We start from the raw sequence: 26846 nt of genomic DNA on the forward strand, positions 1-26846 counted from the left end.
TCTTTCTGAGATACACCCACGTCACGCATGCACTCTCGCAGACTCAAGGCGATAAATGGAAGGCGCGTGCTAAAGGGATGAGATTGAGGTGGGATGGACGCGCCAGGCGATGATGACTCTGGCCTTCACGGCGGCGACTTCTCCTCCAGATCCTCCGCGTCGGCCTTTTCGTTCGTCGTGCCGCTGGCAGCAGGCAACTCTAGTGTCAACCCCGACCCCAATATCGCATCGTCTCCCGCGGCGTCGATGCCCGGTGGAGCAGACGCCGGAGATGGTGGAGGATTCGACGATGCCGCCACTTCGCATGCCGGGAGAAAGCGCAAGGCTGCTAGCAATTCGACACTGCGAGGCGTCGCCAATCTGACACCAGAGCAGCTGGCGAGAAAACGCGCGAATGACAGGCAGGCACAGCGAGCAATTCGCGAGCGCACAAAGGCGCAGATCGAAGCACTGGAACAGCGGGTTCGCGATCTCTCGTCGCAGCAGCCATATCAAGACCTGCAGAAATTGGTGGCAGAAAAGGACACGATTCTAGCTGAGAATGAAGATATCAGGCGGCGACTGTCGACTGTGATGGGCATACTGCATCCGCTACTAGACAGAGCTGGTAAGGCGAAAATAATTGCTCCTAGAAATTGGCATTTGCTAAAAGACAGGCTCAGGGAACAAATCAGCCAATGTCTCGCCCGCGCAGGTCGAAGCCACACATCCGTCGCCCTTCACCGATAGAAGCCACGACACCCCTATAAGCGTCGAATCTGTCCCCCTAGATCCTTCAGATTCCACCCCCGAGAGTGCCTATGCGAACCATGGCGTTGTTCGGGGGTGGCAGAGACTGGATCCCACGAGCTTCGTCAATCCAGCCCCGGCTCCGCGTCAACCCAATAAAATGCTAGGCGAAAAGTTGATTTTGAACTTCCTCGTTGACAATCCGAACCAAATACCTAAGATTGACGATATCCACAAATTTTCCGAAGCGTTACAAGTCTCCGACCAACCCCCATCCATTGATCTTTCCACCTCGTCCGACCAGCCTCTGGCATATATGATTCCAGTTCGTAACGTACCACCAACCTGCGCGCTCGACACCATTTTTCTCGACTTTCTTCATGACCGTCGTCGCGACCTATCAGACGGCTCTCGCCAACGTCTGGCGTATCCAAGCGTGTCGTCCCTTCTGAATCCCGCCGAAGACAGTCCATACTCATACTCCATATCAAAAGTCTTCAGCGACATCCTGCGCGCGTTCCCCGACATATCCTCCCTACCCGAGCAAGTAGGCACGCTATATATCATGTTCCAGCTTATGCGCTGGCAGATGGATCCAACGCAGCAGAACTACGACCGCATGCCGGACTGGCTCACACCACGGCCCGCGCAACTATTCACACCCCATCCCGCCTGGGTCGATTACCTCTTGTGGCCGCAGGTCCGAGACCGGCTTGTATACAACTACCGCAACTACCCCTTCGAGAACTGGTTCGGGCCTTACACACGAACAATATCGTGCAATTGGCCGTACGAAGCCACGGACTGTCTACTGCACAACACCGACTCGGACGAATTGCTGATCAACCCTGTGTTCGAGCGGCATGTACGCAATCTGAGGAACTGGACTCTCGGTACCGAGTTTGCAGAGGCGTATCCTGGACTAGTTGACGTTATAAACATCAAGCCTGAAAGAAGAAATTGATCTTAATCTTGATCTTTGGAGGAAATGTCAGTTTTATAGCGATAAATAGCCACTGGCGTTGGGATTTGTTTAATTTTCTTTTATGGGGTTATATAAAAATGGGAGTCTAGGTGTACGACATTAGTTCTTGTTGGGTAAAATGTCGTCGAGTGAAGAGTTGTTTCACTGACCTATTTACTCTGCATGTTATGTTTGTACGAACCGAACTTGGTGGATAAATTCTTGTAAATAGATTTCGACGCTAGACAGTTGATGTGTTTAGAAATTCTCAGGCTGATATTTGGTATACCCATAAACATAGCCATAGATCAAGGACTCGATAATTGGTTTAATCATTTTATCGGCATTTTCGCATCATTGATGTTGCTGGAATATTTGATAGCGCGCTTATCTGTATCGGCCGATATCGCGGTTCGGCAAGAGCTGTATACAGCCGTAACTTATCCACCAAATACCTATCACCACAACATTCAATTGCGCTGATAAAACATCTGCAAATAATATAAAACCTGACTTTCTCGCTATTCTCAGTCTTTAACATATATATACCCGTATACATTCATTGATTACCGGATCATTGCTGTCATCTACCCATTGCATGGTCTGAACTCTTAACCATGGCAACAACACAAATCGGTTGGGTAAGTCTATACACTCACGTGTAAAACAAACAATATCTAATATATTCTTAGTATGGCCTCGGTTCAATGGGCCTTGCCATGGCAAGCAATCTCCAGCGTCATCTGGCTGCAAAGAAAGCTCTTGGACTAGTCTACTCCAACCGCACGCTGTCTCGAGGCGACTCATTACAGAAACTCGGTGGAATGCCCGAGAAGTCGTTTAGCGATGTTGTCAAGAAATCCGGAATCATCTTCACAATGGTATTCTCCTCCCATTTCCCAGCTTTCTACAAAGTTACCAATATCAATGGATATTGACGGCGAATAGGTATCCAACGACTCGGTGCTGGAATCTCTAATCACAAACACAATCAACTCAGGCACGCCTCTCGCCTCGAAGATATTCATAGACTGCTCCACCGTCCACCCCAACACTATCACATCCCTCTCAGCCCAGCTCTCGGCACACCAAGCCACGTTCCTCTGCGCGCCCGTCTTTGGCGGAAACCCCGTTGCGACGGCGGGCAAGCTCGTCTTCGCGCTGGCCGGCAGCACAGAGGATGTACGCGAGAATATCGTAAAACCACTAATCCTAGACATCATGGGCCGCAAGGTGATCGACTGCGGCGGAGACCCATCGCGGTCGTCGCTGCTGAAAATTGCGGGGAATATTGTCACCGTCTCGCTGATGGAGACAGTGGGCGAGGCGCAGGTGTTTGCGGAGAAGACGGGGTTGGGCACGGATACGATGGAGGAGTTGATTACGGAGGCGTTTGGGCCGATTGCAGGGGGGTATTCGAAACGGTTTGTTTGTCCCTTTTTGTTTTGTTTTGTATGGTTGTGAGAGAAGGTTAAGTGGTGCTGATTCGGATTATAGGTTGACGACGGGTGCGTATGCGCCTCCGCTTGACACGCGTCCTGGCTTTGGTGTCTCGCTTTCTATTAAAGATGCTGCTCATGCGTTGAACATTGCCAAGGAAAAGGGCGTCGATCTGCCCTCTGTCGAACTTGCAAAGGAGAATATGTCTGCAGCGAGGGAGTTTGGTGGAGAGTGTTTGGATAGTTCATCTATGTACGGAATCCTCAGGCAAAAAGCCGGGTTGGCATTTTGGAATGAGAAGAGTCGACAGGGTGGGAAATAAACCCAGCGTCCAAAAATGATCATAAATACTGTTCTAGATATAGAATGATTTTCGCGTCTATGTATGTATGTACTTATCAAGTCATCGATTTAATGGTTTGTTGTTGTTTGCACTACTTCATCTATACGAACTTTCCGATAAATGAGTATCAGAGTATCAGTATCTTCTTGCACTAGTTATCCATTGAACCTACGCTATAAACAGGAAAATGGAAAGAATAAATGAACCGTTTTATGATCGTGGACCTAATTTGTCCAGAGCCCGGATACCTTGCTCTTCCCATTCGGCTTTGCTTACCCACATATCTTCCTTGTCGGCGATCTAGCAGGTTGTCAGAAAAGGGCAGCAATAAATATATTGAAAGGAGGTGAAACTCACCAAGTTGGCCAGCACAGCACCACCGAGGAAAACCATGTGCCTTCGTCGTGGTGGATCCTCGATACGGACCTTGAATTTCTGTAGACATACACTTAGTAGATATTTCATGGGCTCGGTGCAAATGGGAACTCACGTTCAGTCGTTCCGGGTTTCCTTGCAGCACCTTGGTCAACCACAGTTGTTTAATTTCCTTCTCTAGACGAGATGGCAAGCCGGGATACATGGAGCTTCCACCGCTGAGAACAATAGCTTTGTAAAGACTGCCACGAACGTCGAGATCTGTTCCCTGGATCGTGTTGAAGACAAGCTCCGCAAGACCGTCCTGGTCGACGTCGACTAGATGAGGCTGGAAGAGACATTCTGGGGCCTCGAAACGTTCGCTGCCGACTCGAATAACACGTCCGTCTGGCAAGGTGTAGGACTCAACGAGTACTGTCGTGTCTTCTGACAGTCGTTGGTCGAGTTCCAAGTCGTATGAAACATAGCACAGCTTCTCCTTTATTTGACGCACGGTTTCAAAATCTGCCGTACGGTTCAAGGCATATCCACGTCGGAGCAGAAGCGCAATCAGGTTTCTTGTGACGTCGCGACCGGCGACATCCAAGCGACGGATATGATGGTTGAGAACAGTCGATTCGAAGACGGGAACAACGTGAGTGACACCATCGCCAGAGTCGACCACAACACCGCTGCTAAGTCCTGGAATAACAAAGTCAATAAACAAACAAATCCGCTGCTTCAATTGCGATTGACAGCCTTACCCTGCGCATATAAAGCCAGCACCGCCTGGATCGCGACGTAGACGCCACCGAAGTTATAGTCCTCCAGCATGACCTCGGCCATTTTCTGTCTGTTCCTGAGGGGGTCTGGCGATTATCAGCAAACAAGAAATCCCCCAACATTCTCTATTACGTACTCATCGGGGGCTCTGTCAAAAGAATCTTTCGTCCTGTAGGGTCGATGTTCATCTTATCGAAAAATGTGTAATTCCAAAGGTGTTGCATGTCATCCCACTTCTTGACGATACCATTCTCCATCTGCAAGACAATTAGCACCAAGGAACCTCGTGCCCTGAGTCCCCGCACGTACCGGATAGCTAATCTGAAGCATTGATCTCGCAGCGGCGGCTTCATCTCCGCACATAATATCCTTGAGGACGATATCGCTCTCGCCTTGTTCCTCTGATCGAAGGATGGGTCGTCCCACTATGCTTGGAAACTGGTGCTCGGGGAAATTCTAACAGCGGCTCAGCAAGCCTAATCAATGGGGATGTCTGCATAATGAATGATAATACCTGCGCCGCATATCCAACCTTGAGGAAACCGGTACCTCCATCGAGAACTGCATGGTGGGTGTCGGTTAGCTGTGTTGTTTGGCGGGTGCGGGATGCTCAGAAGACCAACTTACCAATGGGGGCGTCGGCCATGGTGGGTGAATTGGGGGGTGTGAGTGAAGTAGAGCTCGCGGTGAGGGTCCCTCCAGGGAGAATGGCTGAACGAGGCGGCGAGTTGATGCTTGCTTCAATGTTCCCCTGGGGTTTTGTCGTTGGCGGGGGCTGAGCTGTTTGGCTGTCAACCTGGCTGTCCGCCGCAGTGACGACGATGCGCCCGCCTAATCGGGCTTAGGGCTACTCCACAGTCCAGGCATCCTCATACATCTGCCTCATATATATCAGTTGATATATGTATATATATACTGGTGTAAAAGAATCTGATGGTAGTTGTGATAGATTTGATTGCAAATAGTGAGTGCCTACTGGCATAAATAGATACTGCTATATACAATCGAATAAAAATACTCCGCCCAGCTTCAAATCTCTTGAGCTGAAAGACCCAATAGCCCGGAATGCAATATGCTGAAATACATATACACAGCCGCCGCATTGTTTGTAAACAGGTAACAAAAACACAGAAAACTCCAGACCATGCATTTGCAACTGATGACGCAGCCAATGCTTTATTCGTCACTGTCCGAATCTGGCCCTTCGTCGGCCAGCCGTCGCTTTCGTTCTTCGTCGAGCTCCCGGTATGTGCTGAAGCTCAGGAGCAAAAAGGCAGCGATGATGAGAATGCCACCCCAGATGGCCGCGGCCGACAAGGGCTTACCGGTTACCATCCAGTCAACAATGGCCACGAGGAAAATAGTCAATAGCGCGGCGACAGACGACAGAACAGGCGACGTCAGCGAGATAAGCACCAGGAACGAGCCAGAAAAGGCTAGGCAATGGTCAGCTTATTGTCCAAGAAACAACAAAGGAGAACAACTTACTGGCATTGGCAAGTACAGAAATGCAAAGCATCCATGCTGCCTCACCTCGAGGCCATTCGAATGTCTCTAGACCCAGCCAGTGCAGGATTGGCAACGGAAACCATAGAACAAGTAAAGTAAATGATCCAATCATACTCCCCACAAGATTTGCGAATATCGTACTTCGTCCTGGACTCGTGCCTTCTGGAGGACACGCCAACTTTTTATACAAAACTTCGTACAATCCATACAGGACACTACCAATGCCAATGATGATGTTTCCGAGCATACGATTGTTGGCACTTCCCTTGCTCTCACCCTCCCCCGGGCCGGAGTCACCATAAGCAACCACGAGCACGCCGACAATGGCTACAACGACCGAAAATATTTTATCAAAACGTAGTTTATCGTTTAAGAGAGGAACCGAAAAGGCGTAGGCAAAGAAAGCAGAGCAGTTGTATATGGCGGTTAAATCGCTTGCTGTAGTCAAATTGACTGCAACATACCAGGAGCCACCGGCGATAGTTAGGGCACTTGTAATGAAAGCAATCGTCTTCAGCATGTAGGGCACAGGTGAGCGGTGGTCATCCCGGCTACTCAAATGGAGATCCTGTCTCTCGACCATTTGAGCGGTTGTTCGTAGGAGGAAGACATGTCGTCGCCAGAATGCGTCCCAGGATAATTTGCGTTTCTGTATGCGGAGAATAAGGAGCTGTATGGGCCACAGCAGAGACCAGGAACCGTGGGTCAAATACCTGGACGATGTTTAAAAGAAATGTCGCAAGAAATATACCAGAAGAAATAATGAGAAAAGGCTGCACTCACAACATGCAATATGGCTTGTTCCAGTGCAGTTCATGTTGAATGTACACGGCGGTCTCTGTCTGGACGACAAAACTGATCAAACTGAGAAGCAAGAAACCAGATGCCAATAAATATTTCCTGCGAGTCAAGTTCTTTTCGTCTATATCTGGTGTTCGACTACGAAAGGTCGACCGGCGAGAATTAGGCGGCCGGCTTGGATGGCCATTGAGCGCCTCCGAGAAGGTATTCGATTCGCGGCCCCGACCATCCTCCTTCAATAACGGCTGGTTTGACTGCCCCTCTGCCGCATGAAATGGTGATCGAAAAGGCATGTCTTCGGTATCCTCGTCCTCGGATTCAGGGTCGTGGTGATCTTGGGGGTCGAATTGCTTATCGTAATCGTCGGCCGCGTCATTGGGCCTGGACGGGCGTGGGTCTTCTACAGACGAAGCCACAACGGCGGTTGGAAAGGAATGTCGAGAAATCTAAGAGATAGTCGAAAGGAGCGAGATAAGGCCACGACGATAGTTGGCCGGTTTTTTTATTTGGTGCTATGTCGAGTCCGAATCCGAAGGAATGGGGCTAACGGATGACGATAACAGCCTCACTGCTGACAGGGCTAGGTTGAGAGAAAGAAACCGACGACTGATTAGCGATATCATCCGTACACAGCACGAGCAATGCCAATGAGAAAGCGAAGGTGTGTCTAGCAACAAACTTAGTGTGGGGTGGGTGTTTCTGGGCGCCAAAGTAGTACGATAATAATCCGTGATTTGGCCACGAGTACACTGCACGCTCACGTATTGTACCTCCGGGGTGACCAGTGGAGCAAGGGCCGATTGTCCCAGTACCAGGAAACAGAAGAAGGACAACACACCGCTTCCACGGAGTCGGAACAGCTTTATTCAGAGAAAGGTGCCGGAGTAAATATTGATTGCAACGAAGTATAAATCTTGAACAGCAAAGGGATCATGCCTTTCCCCAATGTCCTCTGGCCGCTTTTGGATTTGACTAGTGTTCGGTATTGTCAGGACCCACTTCCAACATGACACAAATTTTTGGGGGCCTGCGTCAGACCCCATGTTACTAACAATATTTGGATGACACTATACCCTTTATAGTAGGTAAAAACGTGAAAAAATACGCACGTGATTTGGATCTAGCTATTTTCAGTTAATGGATGTCATTCAGAACATATATTCAACCTTGATTGGCCATTGTAAAATCCTAGCCAATTAAAGCTCATATAAGGCACCCACTTCAAAATTACGTAGATTTATCAGGCTTTAAAATGACATGCTTGGTCTCTACGAAGCATTGCTAAAGAGATAGACTACTAATAAGATCGGTCTTCGCTAGCCCCAGAAGCTATTTATTCCATCAACAACATAATGTTATAGTAGTAGGAGGGTTGAAGAAGAATGTGGTCAATTAATTTGTAAGCTCTGATATTCTAGGAGATATCCTTCTTCATGCGTATGTATAGTGTATCATTTTGGTGCAAGCAGCCTGTTAAGATATCGATACCTGATAAATAAGGCCTACGCAATTAACCTTCCCCTCACATGGTAATGAGATAGATAGCCTGATCGGAAAATGCCGATGGAGATTTGGGGATGATGTGCTGATTAGCGCTGCCAAGCACACAGCCAATAACTTTTTTCGGAGAAAAGCGATGTAGTCCTAGACTTGCAACTCTAGAATTCGAGCCTAGCTCAACTGACGGGCAGGAGTAGCTGATATACTTAAGTAATTAAGAGAAATGAGACTTTGAACATGAATTTGAGATTCTGCTTTACAAGAAAATAAGCCATGGCTACTATGGCGTCAATTAAACTTTATACCAATCGAAACTGCCCATGTATGTTCTCCAAATCAAGCTTGAACTTGAGCATATGGCCATGGTTCTGCTGCAAAATGCTAACAAAGACTCTCAGGGGCACACCGTGCTCATATTGCGCTGGCGGAGCTGGGTCTACCATTCGAAGAAGTGATCATTGACTACAGCAAGCCGAGGACGCCTGAGTATCTCAAGATCAATCCTCGTGGAATGGTTCCCACTATGACATATGGCGACCACATCGTTTTCGAGTCGGCTATCATCGCGCAGTTTCTCGCCGACTCAGTCGCATCGACACACTTAATTCCGCGCACTGGGGAAGTGCCAGGAGCCCTAATGCGCCAGAGAATCGCTTACTTTGTCGAAACGTACTTTTCAAAGGCCAACGTCTACTACTACCGGGCCATTGAAGCCAAAACAGATGAAGATGCCGAGGAGCTCGGCAAGCGCTATGTTGATGCCGTTGTCAAAGAGGTCGAGCCACTCCTGCAAGACGCGGATCCGTTCTTTGGTGGCAGCGACAAGCTGACCATGGCCGAGGTAATTACTCTAAACCCCTTTTGAAGCTTCTTGCTTGAGTTTTTTTCCCCCCCAAGGCACCCGAGATTCGGAATGGTTGAGATGGCTTGCAGGTTCTGACCGCTTCTTTTATCCTCCGTATTTTCACGCTGCCTGACACCGAAAATGCACCACTGCCAAAAACCATGGTAGCTGGCCTGGACGAAAAGGCGCCAAAATTCTATGCGTGGGCTCAGGTCACCATGAAGCATCCGTCTGTAAATGGTATCTATAACAGAGATGGTTGTGCGGCCGAGATGCGTGATCGACGAGCCAAGGCTCGTGCTTTGGCATGATTCAAGGATCGGATCCTTCTTGTTTGCCTTGACAGAGGCAATTCTGCGGAGTCAGTGCGATGGTCAAGGCATGACCAGCGTTTACCGGCTTGTGATTTCTCTAGAACTGTGGTAGCAAGCTGGAGGAAGGTAGCCAGCAGCAGGTAGTCCGCGCAAGGTATATATGTAGTTAACCTAATAAATGGTTCTCATACAGCGTTGGATGCGCAGTACTACTTACGGAGTGTCCAGTAGCGGCTAGTCTGGCCTTTTACTATAGAAATGAAAACAATTTTGGAGGGCTTAACAACAAGTCTACCATAAAAGGGGCATCAGTGATCGACGATGAACCTCCAGCAGTGATTTAACTACCTAATTCACCCCATCTCTATTTTGTATATCTCACGACTATTCTTAATAGTCTTATTCCCGTTAAGATTTTCGTGGGCGTAGTAAATCAGCTTGAGCAAAGCTAGGCCAGAATTGAGCAAACCAAGGCTGGTCAAAATGAGCAAAAACGGAAGAGAGGTCTAATTCGGCAAAGGTTGTAGATTACTTCGAGAGAAAATGTCGTTAGAGCCACAACTATTCATTGGCTCGGTTTTCTAGCCTAGAAAAGTATTACAAGAATATACGAGACGCTCCTCTTATCATAGGGTCAAAGCCTATGTCACCAAACCCGCTGCCCTCGTGATCAGGCCATTGAGCAGCACTGCTGAGCATCTCGCTAAAAAAAAAGGTATCGGCCGACAGCATGCCTGGCATGTCCATTCCATTATTGTCATTTGCTCCGCGAGATGGCTGAAGCTGCTGCAAGAGGTCCTCCGCTTGTTTCTCGAACTCTTGACGGCCATAATGTAGTTCTACAGTGTTATCATCAACTAGCCAGCCGACTGTTGCTGATGATAGAGTATCGAAGGCATCACGGCAACCTGCAACTCCTGGGAAGCTCTCAGCCATTGCAGAGAGTGTCGAGGCGCAGGATTGTAATGTGGAAATACTACTCCCGATAGGATTCCGGTCTCGTACTTCTTTCGACTGCCAAAGGCTATATATAACTCCCAGGCCGGCCATGAAGAGATGATAGGCCGATTTCCATAGTATATCAACCTTCCCTTCTCGCTGTAGGGTTTTGATACTTCCAATCAGCTGACAAGAGGCATTAAAAGAGAGGACTGTTGCTTCCGGGGATGTTTGTGATCCTGTATAATTAGGCCGGTACAACAGGAGAATTGCATTATTATAGACATAATCCCAGTACGCCTGATATGCGAATATGGATGATGGATAAGCCTTGCTCGTCTGCGGAATAGTAGCGTACCATTCTTCAAGGCGGGGTTGGATATCCTCAACCCAGGCTCCATAGTTTGCCCTGGGGTAGGCTATTTTTGGAGCCCAGGTTTGGCTGTGCTGCACATGTTTGATCTCAGACTCAAGCTTTGATAAGATAAACAGGTGGTTATGAGCTCGTTGGCTATGTATATCGAATTTGGCGGATTCGCTGCTAGAGGTTCCTCGATAAACAGCCCATGGGTTTGGAAGTGGCACACGTATGCTTTCGTCAATGATACCAAAGGGGCGACCGAGCGTGATGCATAAGATACGGTCAAATTGGTATGTAGAGTACCATAGACGTCGGCGATCGTATAATATGGCTGGATCCGTATACATAGCATGATCTTCGCTTTCCCAATGCAAACCTATGTCGATGCATAAGCGTAAAGCGATACCTGTCAAATGCCATAGACTTCCCCGAGAAGGGCACAATGCAATGAATTGAGCCAATAGAAGGATAGTGCGGAGTGTCTCGATATCACTTTTCGAGCTCACGACGACCTTTTCGTACCAACCGATGGCCGATCTAAAGCATCCCTCACTCTGGCTTGGTCGACCTCCGGATGGGTTTGAGACGTCGCAGAGGGCGATGGCGAGGATCATAAAACACATGAAAACGTCCCTTTCTACAGCCCGGTCCGGGAGCTCCCGGCCACTCATGGCCTGGTATGCGCTCTCAACAGCCTTCTCGACCCTTGAACGTTCCACAATAGGTAAATGGGGTGTGTGGTACTGGAAGTAGACATCAACCAGGTGGTCTGCGGCATGGCGCGGTGGAAGAGAAGCCTCGACTGCCATTGAAGACGAAGAAGGGTTATACGAGTGTGGCTCAGTAAGCAAGGGAGAGGGCAAGGCGTCGACGCGGATTGCTGATATGACCAATCTGGCAAGGGTGATGCCGCCGCTCTGTCCTAAGAATTGTGGCTGTCTTGACGGCTCAACAACAACATCCCTGACGCTCCTCACCAAGTCTTGCACGTGGTTCGGTCTTGTATCAGACGTGGCTGGACTTCCTGTTGGATGGGCGCCGGGACCAACGCTTCCTGGGGAGGATTGTTCACGTGGAATAGTAATTTCACCATTGATGGAAGCGGACTGGGCTCGTGCTCTCAGTTCTAGGTTCTCCCGCGTCAACTTCTCAACCTCTGCCTCTAGCTCCGACATGTAGTTACGAGGAACCTCCCAACATGTCAGTTACGTGCGGTAAGATTGCAGTTAGTATTCGATACACTTACCTCGGCGTGATTCCTTGAGTGATATGTCAGGCACGGGGAGCCTGCGCCTTCGCAGTTGGAGCAACTCGGATGCCGCAGATCACACTGCGTGTTCACCACATTGTCAGCAACAACATTGTAGGCCGAGGGCAAACACCATGGCTACCTTCTGCTTTCTCCGACGACATCTACGAGTCTAGTTAACCTCGAATTATCCTTGCACCCTACGAACAATATTCCGTCACCTCTATGGGACCTACCTTAGACATGCGGTCGCTCCTTTCGCAAGCCTTCGGCCCGGAGGCAGTGACGAATGCATTTGCGACTACATGACTTTGACGTGACTTTCACTGTAGGTTATAAAGGTAAGCCACATCGTGGATTCAGTACAATGCCTAGTGGATAGCTGTGGTCTACCAATGGGATGGTTGCGATAAGATCGATTATCTCTTCGGCTTTGTCCGATGATATCTCATCTTATCAGTTGTTATCAAAGAGACATCGGGTTAGGTATCAGATAGAGTATATTAGGTTTTTTCCAAAAACACCAGTGGCCATTGCTGAGGCCTTATCTTAGCAACTGCAGGCTGTTCAGCAAATGCCCTTGTGTTCTGCGCGTATAGGCAATATGAGTATTCGGCCATGAAGTATATAGTGACGCGACTCGACGACGTTGATGGTCGGGTTCTCTCTTGACCACAGCCGGCTTCCGTACGCCAAAGACATATATTTCTGCAGAGCTATTCCTAGCACAAGCCGCCGCGATGGAGTTTGACTTGAAAGGAGAAGACACAAAGACCGCAGTCGTTGACACCGAGGTCGGCATTGACGTTCGATCTGATCAGGCCAGCTCAGTCATCTACATTGATCCTGAGAAGGAAGCAGCCGCTCGAAGAAAATTCGACAAATACCTTGTACCAGTTTCTCTAATCTTCATTGTTCTGTCCGCCCTGGACCGAAACAATGTAAGTGTAGTCTTGGCGTCAACAGAAACGTTTCATCTCTAACCACTGACTAGATCGGCAATGCTGTAGTCTTCGGCTTCGACAAAGACTTGGGCCTTGTGGGCAACCAGTTTAATAACATCCAAACTCTATCCAGCTTTTGCAGTTTTGCCGGCGAGCTCCCTTGGACCCTGGTTGTTAGACGCTTTGGTGCTCGGAAGGCACTCGGCACTGCATTCCTCTTGTGGAGTATCTGCACTCTTGGAACCGCCTTTATCCACACCTATGGTCAAGCCATCGCCGTCCGTATGATTCTCTGCGCCTGTGAAGGCGGTCTGTCTCCCGGATTCGCCTTTGTCTACTCGACCATCTACCCCCAAGAACAAGCAGGAAAGCGTATTATGACGACCAACCTCGCCCAGTGCATTTCTGGCGCTTTCGGTGGTCTTTTTGCCTATGCAATTCAAACCATGGGAACCAAAAGAGGCCTTGCGGCTTGGAGATGGCTATTCATCGTCGAGTTCTGCGTTACTATCTTCATCGGTGGAATTGGCTGGATCTTTATCCCCGATTCGGCCGAAACGGCATGGTATCTTAGCGAAGAAGAGAAGGAGACCATGCGTCTGAAGAGGAAGCGAGACTACCATCTCCGAGGAGATCAAAAGTTTGACTGGAAGTGGGCTAGGGAATCACTGAAGGATCCCTTTGTCTACCTCCTGGGCATAGCTTTCTTCACTTCATCGGTCGCAATCAACGGCTTCGGTGTTTTCCTGCCTTCTATCATCAATGGCCTCGGGTAAGTTACTGGGTTTGACGAGACCTTTGAGCACCGTGCTGACTGAATTAGATATACTTCCCTTCAGGCTAACTACCTCACTATCCCGGTCTATGTTCTTGGTGCCATCTCTCTTTTGACTCAGGTCTACTTTTCCGATAAACTCAGGCGACGAAGCATATTTATCATCGGCTGCTGTGTTCCGGTTGCAGTCGGCTACCTGATTTGTGTGGGAACATCAGCCCCCGGTGCTGGTTACGCGGGAATGTTTATCCTCGTCGTCGGTAAGAAAGCACAAATCACATCTGTTTGTTGATATGCCCGTATCTAACCCCTGACGTAGGCCTCTATCCGATTTCCACGCTCGCTGTCACCTGGGCGACTAATACCTTTGCGCCGGATTCCAAACGTGCGATTGCCATGCCGATGGTATATACGATGGCCGATATTTCTTCGATGGTATCATCACAACTATACCCTAGCACACAAAAACCTCGATATATCCAGGGTAATGCGGTCTCTGCTGGTTTAACGTGTGTCGCTGGGCTCCTCTACACCGCCAGCTGGTATCTTCTTAGGCGCAGAAACATGAAGAAGGAGAAACTTCTTGCTGAAGGTGCAACTTCAAATCATATGGAGGGAGATAGGAGTCTCGATACCATGTACATTCTTTAAGCGGCGGCATTCTGCTGCATTCTGCCAGAGAGAGACGAGAAGTAGTTTAGAGCGTTAAAGTGATTTCCATCAATTCAGAATTGACCGTGACGTAAACAGATGGCTGCCTTTTAGCTAAACATAATGATTAAGACCTCATTAAACGTAGCAGCGCGTACGCGAGCGAAGCTAGATAAGCGCTATTATCTTAATATGTGACTAAAGTTGAAAGTAATTTGATCAGAGACAACTCATCATCCATAAGGCAATGATATAGATCCTGCGTCCCGCGCTTAAAGGAGACAAGCGGTATGTGGAATCAGGCCCACTCAAGCAGTGCCCAGGCCAGTTACGGTGGATGTCACCCAGAAGTTGTTATGAAGAGTGTTAGTAGGGCTTGAGAGACTGTATATTGACGACACAATAGAACTGTATAGTCAGGTTATATAGAATGTTGTTCGCTGGCCTTCCCTAAGGAGGCCAGCTATCCTATCATACCGCCCCCTACTACCCCTAACCACCTACTTGGTTCTACCTCTCCCTTCCTGTCTAGAGTAGTCGGCCGCTGGTTAACAAGATAGCAAACCCCCGCAGAGCACCTGTATGTAAAGGAAGCTAGATAGGATTAATAGATTTGGATTGATTGATTGACATGGACACGGAATTTAACCGAGAAATAGATAGAATGGCAAGATAGCGTTTCTCTATCGGAATAAAGTGCAGTAATCATCATCCTTTATGAACTAGTAATATATGGGAATATTTTCTAGGATGTCATATGTAGAACATCAAGAACTCAGCTATGTCCTTGAGCTATTAGCCTGACTACGGATGTAAGCCTGGGGTATGTGTTGGACATTTTCCTCCTTGTTCGTGCGCCCTCATTCTCGTGGATCGTTAGTGCTGAAACTACAGGGTCCATTCTTCCTTTTCTGAACAAGTCTTTCATCTCGATTTAAATCCGGTATGAAAAATATTGGCATCGTAGGCCTTTCGAGGTCTTATTGTCCCGGAACAGCCCTCTGGTACTACCATGTAAGATTTTCGGGGTATAGGCCAAGTCATGAGTATTGTGCAGCGTTCCTTCCTGTTCAGATTTTGTTTAGTGGATAAACCTACAGAACATGGTTAGGCAAGAGCAGATAGGGCTAATGGCATGATGATTGTATCGTAACTTCCTGAATTATCACGAACCACACAGTATTGTTGTTGTCCCCTTCGAATAACTTCCTCCGTTCTGCACTTGTCCTGATCATCTTGCCTCGTCGCCTTGCGTTTTCAAACAGTCGAAAGGAGAAGTGCAGAGGCATTTGGCATGTTTCGATTGGAGATTCAGGTCAGTATCGACGATTTAGTGCCTAACACTTAGCCTTGCCTGTTTTCCTGCTTGGGACAGGGTCACAGTGCCCCCCAGAGTATATTGCATACAGTTCATCATCGGGGTAAGTGATTCCCTTGTAACGACCTGAGGTGCAGGCCAATGAAGAAGAAACTCTCGGATAATGCTCAGCCTTTGGCTGACTTCTCGCTGGGATTAAATAGGGTCGCAATGCTTCTCAGAGTACATTGTACGCAGCTCATCATCGAGGCAAGTGATTCTTTTGTTACGATCTGAGGTCGAAGCCTATGGAGAAGGAGATAATGGATGATGCTCAGCCTTTGGCTGACTTCTCGCTGGGATTGAATAGGATCACAGTGCCTCTCAGAGTGTATTATATGCAGTTCATCATCAAGGCAAGTGATTCTTTTGTTACGATCTGAGGCCCAGGCCAATGAAGAAGGACATATTGAATGATGTTCAGCCTTTGGCTGACTTCTCGCTGGGATTAAATAGGGTTGCAGTGCCCCTCAGAGTATGTTGTAGTTCATCATTGAGGCGAGTGATTCAACCTTCTACCTGGTGACGCAGGATCTTGGTGAGACGGGAAGGCCGACTATAGGGCGAGGGCGAGTATGGTTGGTTCGGTCGCGCGTTCAATCGGGGGACGTTCAGAGGCAGGAAGGCAGGGGTTTGCAAGTCTTTTGTGTTGTTCAACGGCCTGGGTTTACCGTCTGCGTGTGTTCGAAGCGACCGCTGGGGGTTGGCGGCGTTGTGTGGTTGTTCAGGTCGATTGGAGATGCAATCGAGGGGACATGGAGACTGGGGGCGGTAGCTATTCCCCTCCCTTAACTTGGTCTTTTTCCTTTGCATTTGTTCTGTTTGGCTCTGCGTGTTACGTTTGCGTCACTTTCCCTCTTATACATGGTGTGTGAACGGGCAGAAACCTAGCAGCCCTGGACCGCGACGGGCCATCGTTTGCACACGCAACGGTGGTAGGATACACTGTTTCTTTGGGTCTGCTGCTAGCTAAGCAAGATAGTAAACCCCCATATAGCACGAGTATGTAAAGGAAGCTAGATCGAGGCAATGAATTTTGATTAATTGATTGATTCAACCTTCCCATTGTCTGAGGCTGCTTGCGTTAGCACAGTCTATGAAGAAAAGCAAAGGTCTGATGAAGCTTAGCTTTTGATGAATTCTTGCTTGTAGGTAACAGGATTATATGTATGCAATGGTGTATCACTTTCAAATAGGGAACCTAAAATACATTATGCTCAGATTAAACGTCAGAATATCTGGGTTCAGACATAGCGAAGAGGGTGAAGGGCCGTTTGGCAAATCGAGCAATATTGCAAAGGTTCAAAGAATCTATGTGAGGCAGCTTATTCTTTGGAGCAAACATTGGAATCAAGGTCGCGGGCGAACACTCCATGGAGATGGCTCGAAGGGAGGCAGAGACTGCTTTCTCAGGTCACCGTTGCTGGAAACCATGAACAGCTAGTTGACGTGTACCATGTTCTTCGGAAGGTCCTGCCATCGTCAAATTTCGAGGTTAGCTCGCAGGCACGGTATTGGAGTGGAGGAGGTGAAACAAGGAGCGAGAAAGAGGCTTGAGGAGAGGAAGAAGAGTTTCTCTAGTGATGAGAACCGCTTGATTGATGCCTTGAGCTTGGAAGGGTTATAGCTTCTTAGGCAGCAAGCGGGAACCAATTTCGCTTTTTCGAGGAGTCGATTACAAAAGGGGAAGCGTCGATGTCATTATTTTGTGGATATTTCTGACTAGTGATTACATCTTTGCTTAATTCTATTATTGCTCTCCAATCAAGGACATAAAAGCAAGAGAAAAGCATTGGAAGATTGCCTATTTGGAAGCAAGATGATGGTGATGCAAAGTACGGAGAGGAAGGAAAAAAATTGAAGAAGTGTAGAAGTCGTAGTCAGATCAGTCGCTTAAATGTAGTCATTTTCAGCTTTGTCAAGCAAAATATAGAGCTTAGACACTTGTCATACGAGTGTCCGCGAATATGCATACAATGGAGAATATTCGACGTGAAGGTGCACAAGATGTTTGCTCTACTCGTGACCAAATGTAATGCCTTAGGCAATCTACCTGACACTTTCTTTGTCTGACCTTGCAGACTGTATCTCCGCATTTATGATCAAATTTCCCCAGAATTTGATATTCCATCTAATCATCCAAGAATTAACAGTTAGAGAAGAACTACAGTCAATAGCGTCTAAGATTTCTCCAATTTCATAGCAAAATTGGTAGGAGAAAACCTATAATTATAGATTTGGTGCTCATTGCTAAGCAGAGCTTACCTTTTGATATAGAGTTATCCTATTGTAACAGTATTTATTATCTTTTGTAGAGTTGTCGTTTATATAACGCCTGGAGAGGCTAGTATAAACCCTGAAAAATAAGGCATCCAATCGGAACCAAAATATTTACGACCAATCATGAACAAGAACTAACAACTCCAACATCTCAACTTTCTCGCCGTTGAAGTGTCCAGGACGCCTCACACCTAACCAAATGATCACCATTCCTTAATATAATTATCCCCGATACATCATCAAAAAGGGGGGGAAAGGATTAAAACAGCCCGCCATGGCTGGCCACGAATATTCGGCTGTCGGCGGAAGTGGCAAGCTCAAGCTCAAAGGCTCCGCTTCCAAAGTCAAAGACGGGCGAGTCGACAAGAAGAAAAAGAAGGACAAGGAGAGAAAAGAGCGAAAGGGCGACAAACAGGATCTTGCCCCAGACGCTGATGCAGCACCGAAAGGTCCTGGCGATGAGGACATAGAGAGGGGCGAAGCAGAGGAGGAAACAGACGAAAAGCGACCCGTCTACAAGACCGAGGCGGAGAGGAAGTATGAAGAGCAACGAAAGAAAAAGGTATTTCAAAGTCCCTGAATTATATTACCTTGTATTGGATTGTTTGTGGATGGTTCTAACTGGCCTAGCTTAATGACCGTCTTCTTCGCGAAGGCGTGAAGACGCATAAAGAACGAGTCCAGGAGCTGAATCGGTACTTGAGCACGCTGAGCGAGCACCATGATATGTATGTTTTCCTCTTTTTATCTGATTTGGAGTAATTTACTGATATCCTATATAGGCCTAAAATCGGCCCAGGGTAACATCTCGTTATCTTGTTTTGGCGGGAGGATAAGATATGGATTTTACAGACTGGGTATACAGTTATGCAAACGAATAGCAACATTGAAATCTGAAATCTATGACTGGATTATTTGTTATCTAAAAGTTAACTGACGTAGCCGGGCATTTTAATCATTACTTGGCGACGACGACGCCGTTGACCAACACCTCGAGACGCTTTCCTTCACTATCCGCTAGTTCACTGTGTGTTTGAACAGTTCCGATTAGATGGTAGGGAAAAGGTCTTCGTATAAGAATCAGTATATGTGAAAGCAACAGGTGGACTCTCCCATATCTAATATTTAGGAACGCAGGTAATGCGAATCAAATAAATTTCTAGGGATTTATCTGTACCAAGCCACCATCATTCTAACGGTGTTCTGAGTAGTATGCAAATCTTGGCACTCTTTGAACCACGGTTGAATTAACCTGTAATTAACCAGAGACATATCCTCACATGAGTCACTATTTTGCTTTTCAACATTGCCTCTTTCTCTGACCCTCCTTTCCCTTCCACACTCCCGAGTACCGCCGCTGACGACAAAAAGGTTAAAGCACAGGCGCTGATTGGCCGGGGACGGCACAGATCCCGTGACTCCAGATGCGCCTCAGGCAGGTATTAATAGAAAGTAAACTAGGCGATTTCGGGCTAGTATGAAGATTAATAATTGGACATTATTAATGATTCTGCAAGGCGGTGAGATCTGGTTCCAGCCAAGGCTGGCCGATATCGTCTTGATTAGAGATCAGATGAACAGTTCCACACTAAAATATGTGCATGATATGTAGGTATGTAGGTATGTAGGTATGTTAAGTTGATGGTATTCCAAATCTATATTATACTTCAATCCAGACACAATATCCAGCACACTGAGTCGACTCGAGAGAAGATGATATCGATATCGGAACCGATCACGCAAGAGGGTCTTTACGACCATGTAATAGACTAGCAGCCGCTAGAACCGTAGATGTAGACAGAACGAGAACGACAATTAACATAAATGGTATCAACGCCGTACAACGCCATGCAAAAACGCAGCATAGTGCACCGCTAGGCAGCTATCAGCTGAGCTGTCCTCGCGGGAGAAGGAGAATCCAAGTGTCGAGACCATGCAAAAATATATATATATATATATTTATATATTTATGTGCAGGAGCATGTAGGCTGTTATACGCCCTTGATGACGGTCGTTCGCTCGCTGTTGAGTTTGTCTGCGTTCCGGGCGTGCGATTCTTTCCGGCAGTCTTCCAGCCCGCTGCAGGCGTGTGACTCTAGCATGCGGTGCTTATCACAGAAATGGCCATTGCAAAAGGTGCAGTCGCCGATTATGCGCTGTGCGGCATTCTTGCACTCGTTGAAGTTGCAACGGGGCTTGCGGGCAGGCATGGTGATGATTGAGAGGTAAAGTCAGTCAGTGGCGGCGAGCGACAAGAGGATAAGATGGCGGCGATAACGAGGTGCGACGAGAGGACGAGAGGACAAGGGAGGAACGACGGCCGGGTCTGAGTAGGTGGTGACTGAAGCAGATGAGCTCGAGAGAGATGTGAGTCAGGGAGAGAGGCAGAGAGGCAGAGAGACAGGCACGGGAAGGGGCGAGGTTTATAAAGGGAGCGTGACCAGGGCAGAGCTTAGTCGGGCCACGGAGCAGGCTAGACAGTGCGTGGTACGTATCCGTAGTTAGGTGGTCGATAGTGGTAGTGGTAGACCGCAGTGGAGAGATGGCCTGTGACCAGTGGACACGAGCGCCTACACGGACTGGACGCAGTGTGCCACTGGATAAGCGGATGAGGCGACGACGATCCAAAGCCCAAAGGGAGCAGAGAAAGGAGACGCCGCGCCAAGCGGGCTTATCGCCGAATTATGCGATAGTCGACTGCAAGGTAATTCACTGCTCTTGGTTTGTCTTCACGAACCTTCCTAAATCCAAGTTTTGCCTGCGCGAGCGGCAAATTGCTTGACTAATGCTCGGCCGGATCCGGGCTTGCTTACTTGCACTTTCACTGGTTCTGCTTCCTGTTTAACTTCTCTACGGAACACTTCCAGTTCCAGCATTCGGCTGCGTTGCATTTTTGCCGCCTTTGCCTGCCCCAAGGCTGGCGGCGACAGTCAAGGAAGAGATCTATCGCCGAGAATGCCGACTATACTCCGTTGCCGCCTAGACTGTCGCAAACATGCTGGAAACGTTTCACCATCACAAAGAACAAACTCGCTATAGGGCGAATTCTTGCCATCACCTGTTGCCCTATTAATACGGTCCTCCTAATCTTCCGAATAGGGGCGGCAAGCCGATATTCTCTTACAAGGTACTAAATCCTATTAATATTGGATTCCATGGTGTCGACAAACTCAATTACCCCTATAACGCCAACGCATTCGCAACCCTTGCAATTGCGCTCACTATTTAAAACCGAGCGTCCGAGCGCTTGCTTTGCTTTCTTTATGTCAATTGCTTTAGAGCTTCTTCCTCTATTGAATTATGAGCTAAATGAGTATGGAATGAGAATAATATTTGTGTAACTATGGCGTCTTAGATGACTCATTACCATATACTTGGTACTATTAGTATATTATATGTAGATCCAAGACTTTAGCGATAGCAAGGCATCGCTCTGGTCAAGTGATCACGTTGACACGATTACCCAACCGAGCAAAACAATTGCGCCAGCGATCTGGCTTGAGTCATTGACTTGACCTGCACCAGAAGGACTAAAGTAGTACGAGACACTAATCCGATGATCATTGAGATATGCTACCTACTCCACTCCCGTCCCACGGATGCCACGCATGGACGCCGCAAGTCGGCTTGGACCTAGGACATCACCTTGGGTACATCCATGTATGGCATTGCGCGGAACATGTTGCTAATTGATATGTATGTTAGATATTGCTAACTGTTCGTATCAGATATTTATATTATTAATGTCGACTGAGCCTGTGCCGCGTGGCTAGCTTGAAATATACCCGAGCTAGGCTCAGCTAGCAGCTAGACGTGCATATATCAAGAAATAGGTGTCTAGTGCAGGCAGCTAGTGCGGGCTGCTAGGTGAGCTGTCACGTTTATAAGTACGACGGATGTTTTACGCAGTAAAGTTCGTCAGTCATTATTGTTTTACAGCCTGCTGGCTTGCTTCTAGTCAAATGGTATTGGCCGCAGACCCCCGCCGCCCATACGTTTGCGCATCTCCTCGCCCGCAGCAATAGTGCTAGGCACTTTGATGCCGCAGCAGTCTCCCCAGAAATCATCGCTGTGGGTGTGGTCGTGCCGATGCGGTGTTCCATCAGCGTGTGCCGCTTCCTCTGCCTCTTCCGGCCGTGTTTGGCCCATCTCGGGCGTAGCAGGGATCAGGCTGCCGAATAGAAAGTGCTGCATAATAGGCAATTTGCCGAGCACCTCTCTAACAAACATCTTCTTCATCCCGCTCTCAATCTTGGTCCAGTTCTTGGCGCCAGAAATGTCGTCTAGCATAGGACTGTGCCACCGGAGACCCTTGACCGTCTTGACACTGTCCACCCAACGCACTTGATCCAGATACAAATATTTATCGCCCTCCTCGTCGAGAACCGCGCTATTGTGGACGGCGAGGGGTGTGATGTAAGGATGTTCCACGAGCTGGGAAGCTCCGAAGAGAAAGGGGAGGAAGTGGTAGTCGTCGAGACCCCAGACACCGTGGGAGCCCGCCGGTTCGAGGTAATATGTCGTCTGGATGTGGCGCATGAGATGCATATAGCTGTAGTACACCTTGAACACAAGCATTGGGAAATCCGTCACCGAGATGAGCTGCAGTTCATACAAGCACAGCAGCCACATCATAAAATTGAGTTCGTGTCCGGATCCATAGTCTAATCGGTCGCGAGATCCGAGCGAGTGGATAAGATAAGTCGATACTTCCTCGACGGCGGCTGAGTCCTGGATCCCGAGAATTTCGCGGTGCCATGCTGGGCTTTGTGCCGCAGTATCGTCGAAGAGCGAGCGGAAGGCCGGATTGCCGAAGCGCGAGCCACCTTGGTCGATTGCAGGATTCTTTTCAACCAAGGTTTCGAGTAGCGTAACTATTTGCAATATCTTCTGCACATTGTCCGGCACTGGCGCGTCTTTCAAGTCCGTGACAGCCCGCCCGCGGACTCTGTCAGATAACCCGAAAACAAAGGCAAGGATAAGTTTGTAGGCGGGCGAGGTGGCGAATAATTCCAGGTCTTTTGGCGAGAGGATGCGGCGAGTGGGTTGAGTATATGTATGCGAGGAGAGATCGATAGGAGGAGGTAGGATCGGTGTTGCAGGTGGCGGGTCCTGCTGGTTCGCTGCACGTCTTTTGCTGCCGGCACGCAGCTCGGCCAGCTTTTTCGACAGGTCAGGCTTCAAGCCTGGAGGCTTCTGGACGTCAGTCATGGTGAAAGCAGCGCGGTGTTGGCATCACAGGCAGCATATCGAGAGTTGGCGAGGTTGACCAAAGATGGGAGGTAGTTATTAATGTGTATGCACGGCAGAATCCTCTGACCGCCCGCGCCCGGGCCACTCGGCTCTCTCCGTGCGTGATGCGGACCCGCGGCTGTGATTGGCTACAGCGGCAACCCCAGCTTTCTTCATTCTCTCAATTTTGGGACACGTGAGACGCAGTAGCTGCGATGCACAGTTCCTGGAAGCGATGAAGAAGAGAGACTGAGATCCTCACCGACCGATTCCGGAGCTTTAGACTCTCTATGCCGGCGCCTCAACGCCATCGGCTTATCTCTATCCCTGTTTTCTATCCCTGTTGCTCATCCCGCCGAGGAGCACGCCATCATGTCCCCCGCTCCACAGGATAGCAGTCTGGATGCTAATGCCCAGGAAGACGCCCCTCGCCAGCCATCCGATAACGTCTCGTTGACCCGGACGGTTTCCTGGCTAGATAACCCCGCCCATCCAGCTGAGCAGAGGAGCCTGAAGGACACCAACACCAACAACACTTCTACCATGACACCGAATGAGGCTACGCCGATTGTAAGGAATAACTCAGACTCGCGCCGGAGTTACCAATCAACAGATAGCCCGCCAAGAGCTTCGAATCAGGCCGAGGGGCCACGGAGCGACGAGGAGGGCAGCGAGCAGCCGAGCCAGCACCAGCTGCGGCAACGACGGTCGAAAAGCAGCTCTCGGAACGAGCACGAGCAGGGGGATGACAACGACGAGGAGCCACGACAGCCGTGGCTCCGTAGGGTAGTCGACAAGTACGGGGCGCTTGAACTAGATAATAAAGGCAGTGTCGCACGAGACCATCTCGCATTGGGTAGGGCTGCATTCCATTCCTGTTGCACTTGTACTACGTACGTATCTGAGAGACATATGTGGCTGACTCGTCGCAGAGCGGACGTTCCTTGCATGGCTTCGTACTTCACTCGCCTTTGCATCGATTGGGATTGCCGTTACACAGTTATTCCGCCTCAATAGTTCAATAACCTCTGGAACGACGGGCAGCACGACTAGTTCAGTAAACAGCCCTAATGTGCTCACGCCGCCCATTGATCAGTCTTCATCATCGTTGCTTGAAATCCTCCTCGCGCCGCCGAGTAGTAGTGGCGCCGGCGGTGCGCGTCTTCGTAATGTCGGCAAGCCCTTGGGTGCGACGTTTATCGCTATTGCTATCTTGATCCTGTTGATCGGGTTCCACCGTTACTTTGAAGCACAGTACTGGATTGTGCGCGGCAAGTTCCCTGCTAGCCGTGGCAGTGTTGCCGTGGTCACGTTTCTGGCTGCAGGCTTGATTGTGTCGAGTTTGGTGGTTATCCTAGCCATTGCGCCGACTGCTTTGGAGCGATGATGAGACTAATCTTCGAGAATTATGTCTTATAAGGCATTATATATAATATACCCAAAAAAACCTTTTTCGTTTATCGTTTGATGATATATTTGTTTCTTGCAAAGCATCTGCGGCAGGCGTTGGTGATTTTACATGTATTCGATTTTGGTTCTCTTCTGTCTTATTACCTGGAAATCATCACAAATTCAATGAATAATCCACCTATACACCTACCTATAGCATCCATGTAATCGTTCGCAATAAAAAGCTACAACATAACGCCCATTGTGCCCACTCGTTCCGAATAATGGAAAGCGTGGAAGGTATCAACCTGACATAACAACAAAAAGGAAACGGATCATAGCTTTATTCTTCACGCAGCTGCGTCCTTTTGTGGAACGGCATCCGGATCCAAATAATTCTCCTTCTCAGCTGCCTCGTACTCCTTAATCAAATCCACCACGACGGATTTGGCTTCATCAAACTCGCCCAACCCGTCAGCAAACGGCGCTTCCTTTTTGTACTGATCCAGAAAGGCGTTCCGCTTTCGCAGTCGGTCGTATTGCTGCACAATTCGTTTGAACAGCGTTGCGACAGATGTGTGGTTCGCAAGCATCAGCCCACTGACGCGATGGGTGTGTTGTATATACGGCGATTTCTTAGTCAATGCCACCTGGATACTCGCCGGACCCCAGGGAATAAACGACGCAAGACGGCGTTCACGGATTCGCAAGAGTGATTTGTGCACATCTGTTGGATCGGCTTCGCCCTGGATGATGTTTAGGATGCTGATGTAGCAGCTGGACTTGCTCGGCGTGACGGATACCATGCGGTTCTTGGGTTGGAGGAGTCGGCGCATGACGTCGAGCACGGTGGTCTTGCGCACCGATTTGGCTTGCTCGATGTTGTCGCTGGTGAATGGGGTGTAGGAGGTAACTAGGAAATGCGAACGGGGAGTAGGAATTAAGGAGGCGATGATGCCGACGAGGTCGTTGTGCATGTAACCGGGATATCGGAGGGTGGTGGTAGATGCTGACATGACCGTCGACACCTGATGTTATTAGCACGAAAGACAAGAAGTAGAGAAAGGGATAGAGAAACTTACCAATTGATTCGTTTGCTGGAACGAGGGCTCTGCAACGTGCATCCTGTCGGCAATGATTCTCGACAGCGCGCCATTGTCAAGCACAACCACCGAGTCGGCATTCTGTGTCAGGCGGCGCATAGTCAAAAGACTGTTGTATGGGTTCACGACAACGTCCCCTACATCCGGGAATACAGAGTAGGTGTGTATAAGCTTCTTCGGGAATCGATCATTCATGCGTTCGAGCATGTAGCTTCCGAGACCCGAGCCGGTACCTCCAGCTATGGAGTGAAGAAGCATAAATCCCTGTGCCGATTACTCAATATATATACCTTCTTCATCAAGGGAGGGATGGATGCACCCACCTCGAGAGAGTCACTCCCATCAGCCTCGCGATCAATCATATCAAAAATTTCTTCCTGTACTTGATCACCCTGCGCATATCCAGACGCCCAGTTATTTCCCGCTCCACTTCCTCGCGGATCAATGAAGAAGTTTTCAGGGTTGTAGATGTTTCTGTAGGGTCCGGCTTGGATGCCATTAATGACCTGCGACAATGTCAGTGAACACTCTGCACGACTCATAGCATTCGTTCGGCTCACCCTCGGTTCGAGGTCGAGAAGAATGGCTCGAGGGATATATCGTGTATCGTCACTCTGTTATCCCAAATACCATTAGCACTCGCTCCTTCCTCATCCTGTTGGGCAAGCAGTCACCGACCTGGTAGAAAAAGACATCCTTGCGGTCGCCGCCCTCGGTCGCAAACTCCTCTAGATTACCGTCCTGGTTGATTCCATGCTCGAGGCAAAGCTGCTGCCAGAATTGGCTGCCGACTGCAGTCCCGGCTGGGGTTAGTTGATGTTTTGTTGACTGCGGGGGTTGTGCGCGCACCGTTGTTGCCGCATTGGCCTGCTTGGATTGTTATTATTTCTCTGCAGATAGTTAGTTGTGAATAGGACAGTGAAGAATGGTTTTATAAAGAAGCACTCACCTTGGCATCTTATTGCGTGGTCATCGTCGGGCGATT

At 48.7% G+C, this 26846-nt stretch overlaps 12 protein-coding genes across 12 annotated transcripts; 6 read left to right on the plus strand and 6 right to left on the minus strand.

Annotated features, from left to right (window-relative positions):
- Positions 1-93: 93 nt before the first annotated feature.
- On the plus strand, positions 94-1693 carry BGW36DRAFT_358042 (putative bZIP transcription factor; the record flags this gene model as incomplete). Its single annotated transcript, XM_046213928.1, has 2 exons — positions 94-607; positions 657-1693. The coding sequence occupies 2 exons, from the start codon at positions 94-96 to the stop codon at positions 1691-1693; spliced, it is 1551 nt and encodes a 516-aa protein (XP_046072970.1).
- A 454-nt stretch (positions 1694-2147) lies between these two features.
- Positions 2148-3534, plus strand: BGW36DRAFT_339662 (6-phosphogluconate dehydrogenase family protein). The gene is made up of 4 exons (XM_046213044.1): positions 2148-2334; positions 2386-2574; positions 2642-3117; positions 3191-3534. Exons 1-4 carry the CDS (start codon positions 2311-2313, stop codon positions 3453-3455), a joined length of 954 nt encoding a protein of 317 aa, XP_046072971.1. The 5' UTR covers positions 2148-2310; the 3' UTR covers positions 3456-3534.
- On the minus strand, positions 3535-5395 carry BGW36DRAFT_376241 (putative Arp2/3 complex subunit). The gene is made up of 8 exons (XM_046215859.1): positions 5241-5395; positions 5128-5174; positions 4923-5069; positions 4750-4870; positions 4595-4699; positions 3967-4532; positions 3834-3911; positions 3535-3776 (listed from the first exon to the last, which is right to left on the minus strand). Exons 1-8 carry the CDS (start codon positions 5257-5259, stop codon positions 3687-3689), a joined length of 1173 nt encoding a protein of 390 aa, XP_046072972.1. The 5' UTR covers positions 5260-5395; the 3' UTR covers positions 3535-3686.
- A 394-nt stretch (positions 5396-5789) lies between these two features.
- On the minus strand, positions 5790-7216 carry BGW36DRAFT_358045 (putative DUF6 domain protein; the record flags this gene model as incomplete). The annotated part of the gene is made up of 3 exons (XM_046213929.1): positions 5790-6049; positions 6102-6835; positions 6906-7216. The coding sequence occupies 3 exons, from the start codon at positions 7214-7216 to the stop codon at positions 5790-5792; spliced, it is 1305 nt and encodes a 434-aa protein (XP_046072973.1).
- A 1489-nt stretch (positions 7217-8705) lies between these two features.
- Positions 8706-9578, plus strand: BGW36DRAFT_294736 (thioredoxin-like protein; the record flags this gene model as incomplete). Its single annotated transcript, XM_046211123.1, has 3 exons — positions 8706-8745; positions 8822-9264; positions 9357-9578. The coding sequence occupies 3 exons, from the start codon at positions 8706-8708 to the stop codon at positions 9576-9578; spliced, it is 705 nt and encodes a 234-aa protein (XP_046072974.1).
- Positions 9579-10178: 600 nt separating this feature from the next.
- BGW36DRAFT_406474 (fungal-specific transcription factor domain-containing protein) lies at positions 10179-12178 on the minus strand (the record flags this gene model as incomplete). Its single annotated transcript, XM_046219002.1, has 2 exons — positions 12128-12178; positions 10179-12071 (listed from the first exon to the last, which is right to left on the minus strand). The coding sequence occupies exon 2, from the start codon at positions 12054-12056 to the stop codon at positions 10179-10181; it is 1878 nt and encodes a 625-aa protein (XP_046072975.1). The 5' UTR covers positions 12057-12071; positions 12128-12178.
- A 483-nt stretch (positions 12179-12661) lies between these two features.
- BGW36DRAFT_318027 (high-affinity nicotinic acid transporter-like protein) lies at positions 12662-14591 on the plus strand. Its single transcript, XM_046212592.1, has 4 exons — positions 12662-13071; positions 13125-13846; positions 13898-14109; positions 14169-14591. Exons 1-4 carry the CDS (start codon positions 12871-12873, stop codon positions 14498-14500), a joined length of 1467 nt encoding a protein of 488 aa, XP_046072976.1. The 5' UTR covers positions 12662-12870; the 3' UTR covers positions 14501-14591.
- Positions 14592-18411: 3820 nt separating this feature from the next.
- Positions 18412-18941, plus strand: BGW36DRAFT_358049 (uncharacterized protein; the record flags this gene model as incomplete). Its single annotated transcript, XM_046213930.1, has 3 exons — positions 18412-18699; positions 18768-18865; positions 18920-18941. 3 exons carry the CDS (start codon positions 18412-18414, stop codon positions 18939-18941), a joined length of 408 nt encoding a protein of 135 aa, XP_046072977.1.
- A 1187-nt stretch (positions 18942-20128) lies between these two features.
- BGW36DRAFT_294405 (putative nuclear protein) lies at positions 20129-20347 on the minus strand (the record flags this gene model as incomplete). Its single annotated transcript, XM_046211097.1, has 1 exon — positions 20129-20347. One exon carries the CDS (start codon positions 20345-20347, stop codon positions 20129-20131), a length of 219 nt encoding a protein of 72 aa, XP_046072978.1.
- Positions 20348-22091: 1744 nt separating this feature from the next.
- On the minus strand, positions 22092-23348 carry BGW36DRAFT_293221 (phosphotyrosyl phosphatase activator; the record flags this gene model as incomplete). The annotated part of the gene is made up of 1 exon (XM_046210979.1): positions 22092-23348. One exon carries the CDS (start codon positions 23346-23348, stop codon positions 22092-22094), a length of 1257 nt encoding a protein of 418 aa, XP_046072979.1.
- A 735-nt stretch (positions 23349-24083) lies between these two features.
- On the plus strand, positions 24084-24750 carry BGW36DRAFT_258533 (uncharacterized protein; the record flags this gene model as incomplete). The annotated part of the gene is made up of 2 exons (XM_046210047.1): positions 24084-24225; positions 24302-24750. Coding segments are annotated over 2 exons (591 nt in total), but the record flags the coding sequence as incomplete, so codon positions are not given.
- Positions 24751-25108: 358 nt separating this feature from the next.
- Positions 25109-26818, minus strand: BGW36DRAFT_358052 (putative gamma tubulin MipA; the record flags this gene model as incomplete). Its single annotated transcript, XM_046213931.1, has 7 exons — positions 25109-25786; positions 25841-26125; positions 26152-26367; positions 26422-26475; positions 26540-26664; positions 26711-26751; positions 26811-26818. 7 exons carry the CDS (start codon positions 26816-26818, stop codon positions 25109-25111), a joined length of 1407 nt encoding a protein of 468 aa, XP_046072981.1.
- Positions 26819-26846: the final 28 nt, after the last annotated feature.

Source organism: Talaromyces proteolyticus (assembly GCF_021365285.1).
Source record: "Talaromyces proteolyticus strain PMI_201 chromosome Unknown BGW36scaffold_5, whole genome shotgun sequence".
Taxonomy (NCBI): Eukaryota; Fungi; Ascomycota; class Eurotiomycetes; order Eurotiales; family Trichocomaceae; genus Talaromyces; species Talaromyces proteolyticus.

Bases quoted from the DNA above. Each gene is read 5' to 3' on its own strand.
- BGW36DRAFT_318027 (XM_046212592.1), top strand. From the start codon at position 12,871: ATGGAGTTTGACTTGAAAGGAGAAGACACAAAGACCGCAGTCGTTGAC. The intron at 13,072-13,124 runs GTAAGTGTAGTC...ACCACTGACTAG, and splicing joins CCGCCCTGGACCGAAACAAT to ATCGGCAATGCTGTAGTCTT. The intron at 13,847-13,897 runs GTAAGTTACTGG...TGACTGAATTAG, and splicing joins TCTATCATCAATGGCCTCGG to ATATACTTCCCTTCAGGCTA.
- BGW36DRAFT_339662 (XM_046213044.1), top strand. From the start codon at position 2,311: ATGGCAACAACACAAATCGGTTGG. The intron at 2,335-2,385 runs GTAAGTCTATAC...ATATATTCTTAG, and splicing joins CAACAACACAAATCGGTTGG to TATGGCCTCGGTTCAATGGG. The intron at 3,118-3,190 runs GTTTGTTTGTCC...TTCGGATTATAG, and splicing joins GCAGGGGGGTATTCGAAACG to GTTGACGACGGGTGCGTATG.
- BGW36DRAFT_376241 (XM_046215859.1), bottom strand. The intron at 3,912-3,966 runs GTGAGTTCCCAT...GTATGTCTACAG, and splicing joins GAAACCCGGAACGACTGAAC to AAATTCAAGGTCCGTATCGA. The intron at 3,777-3,833 runs GTGAGTTTCACC...ACAACCTGCTAG, and splicing joins GTGCTGTGCTGGCCAACTTG to ATCGCCGACAAGGAAGATAT.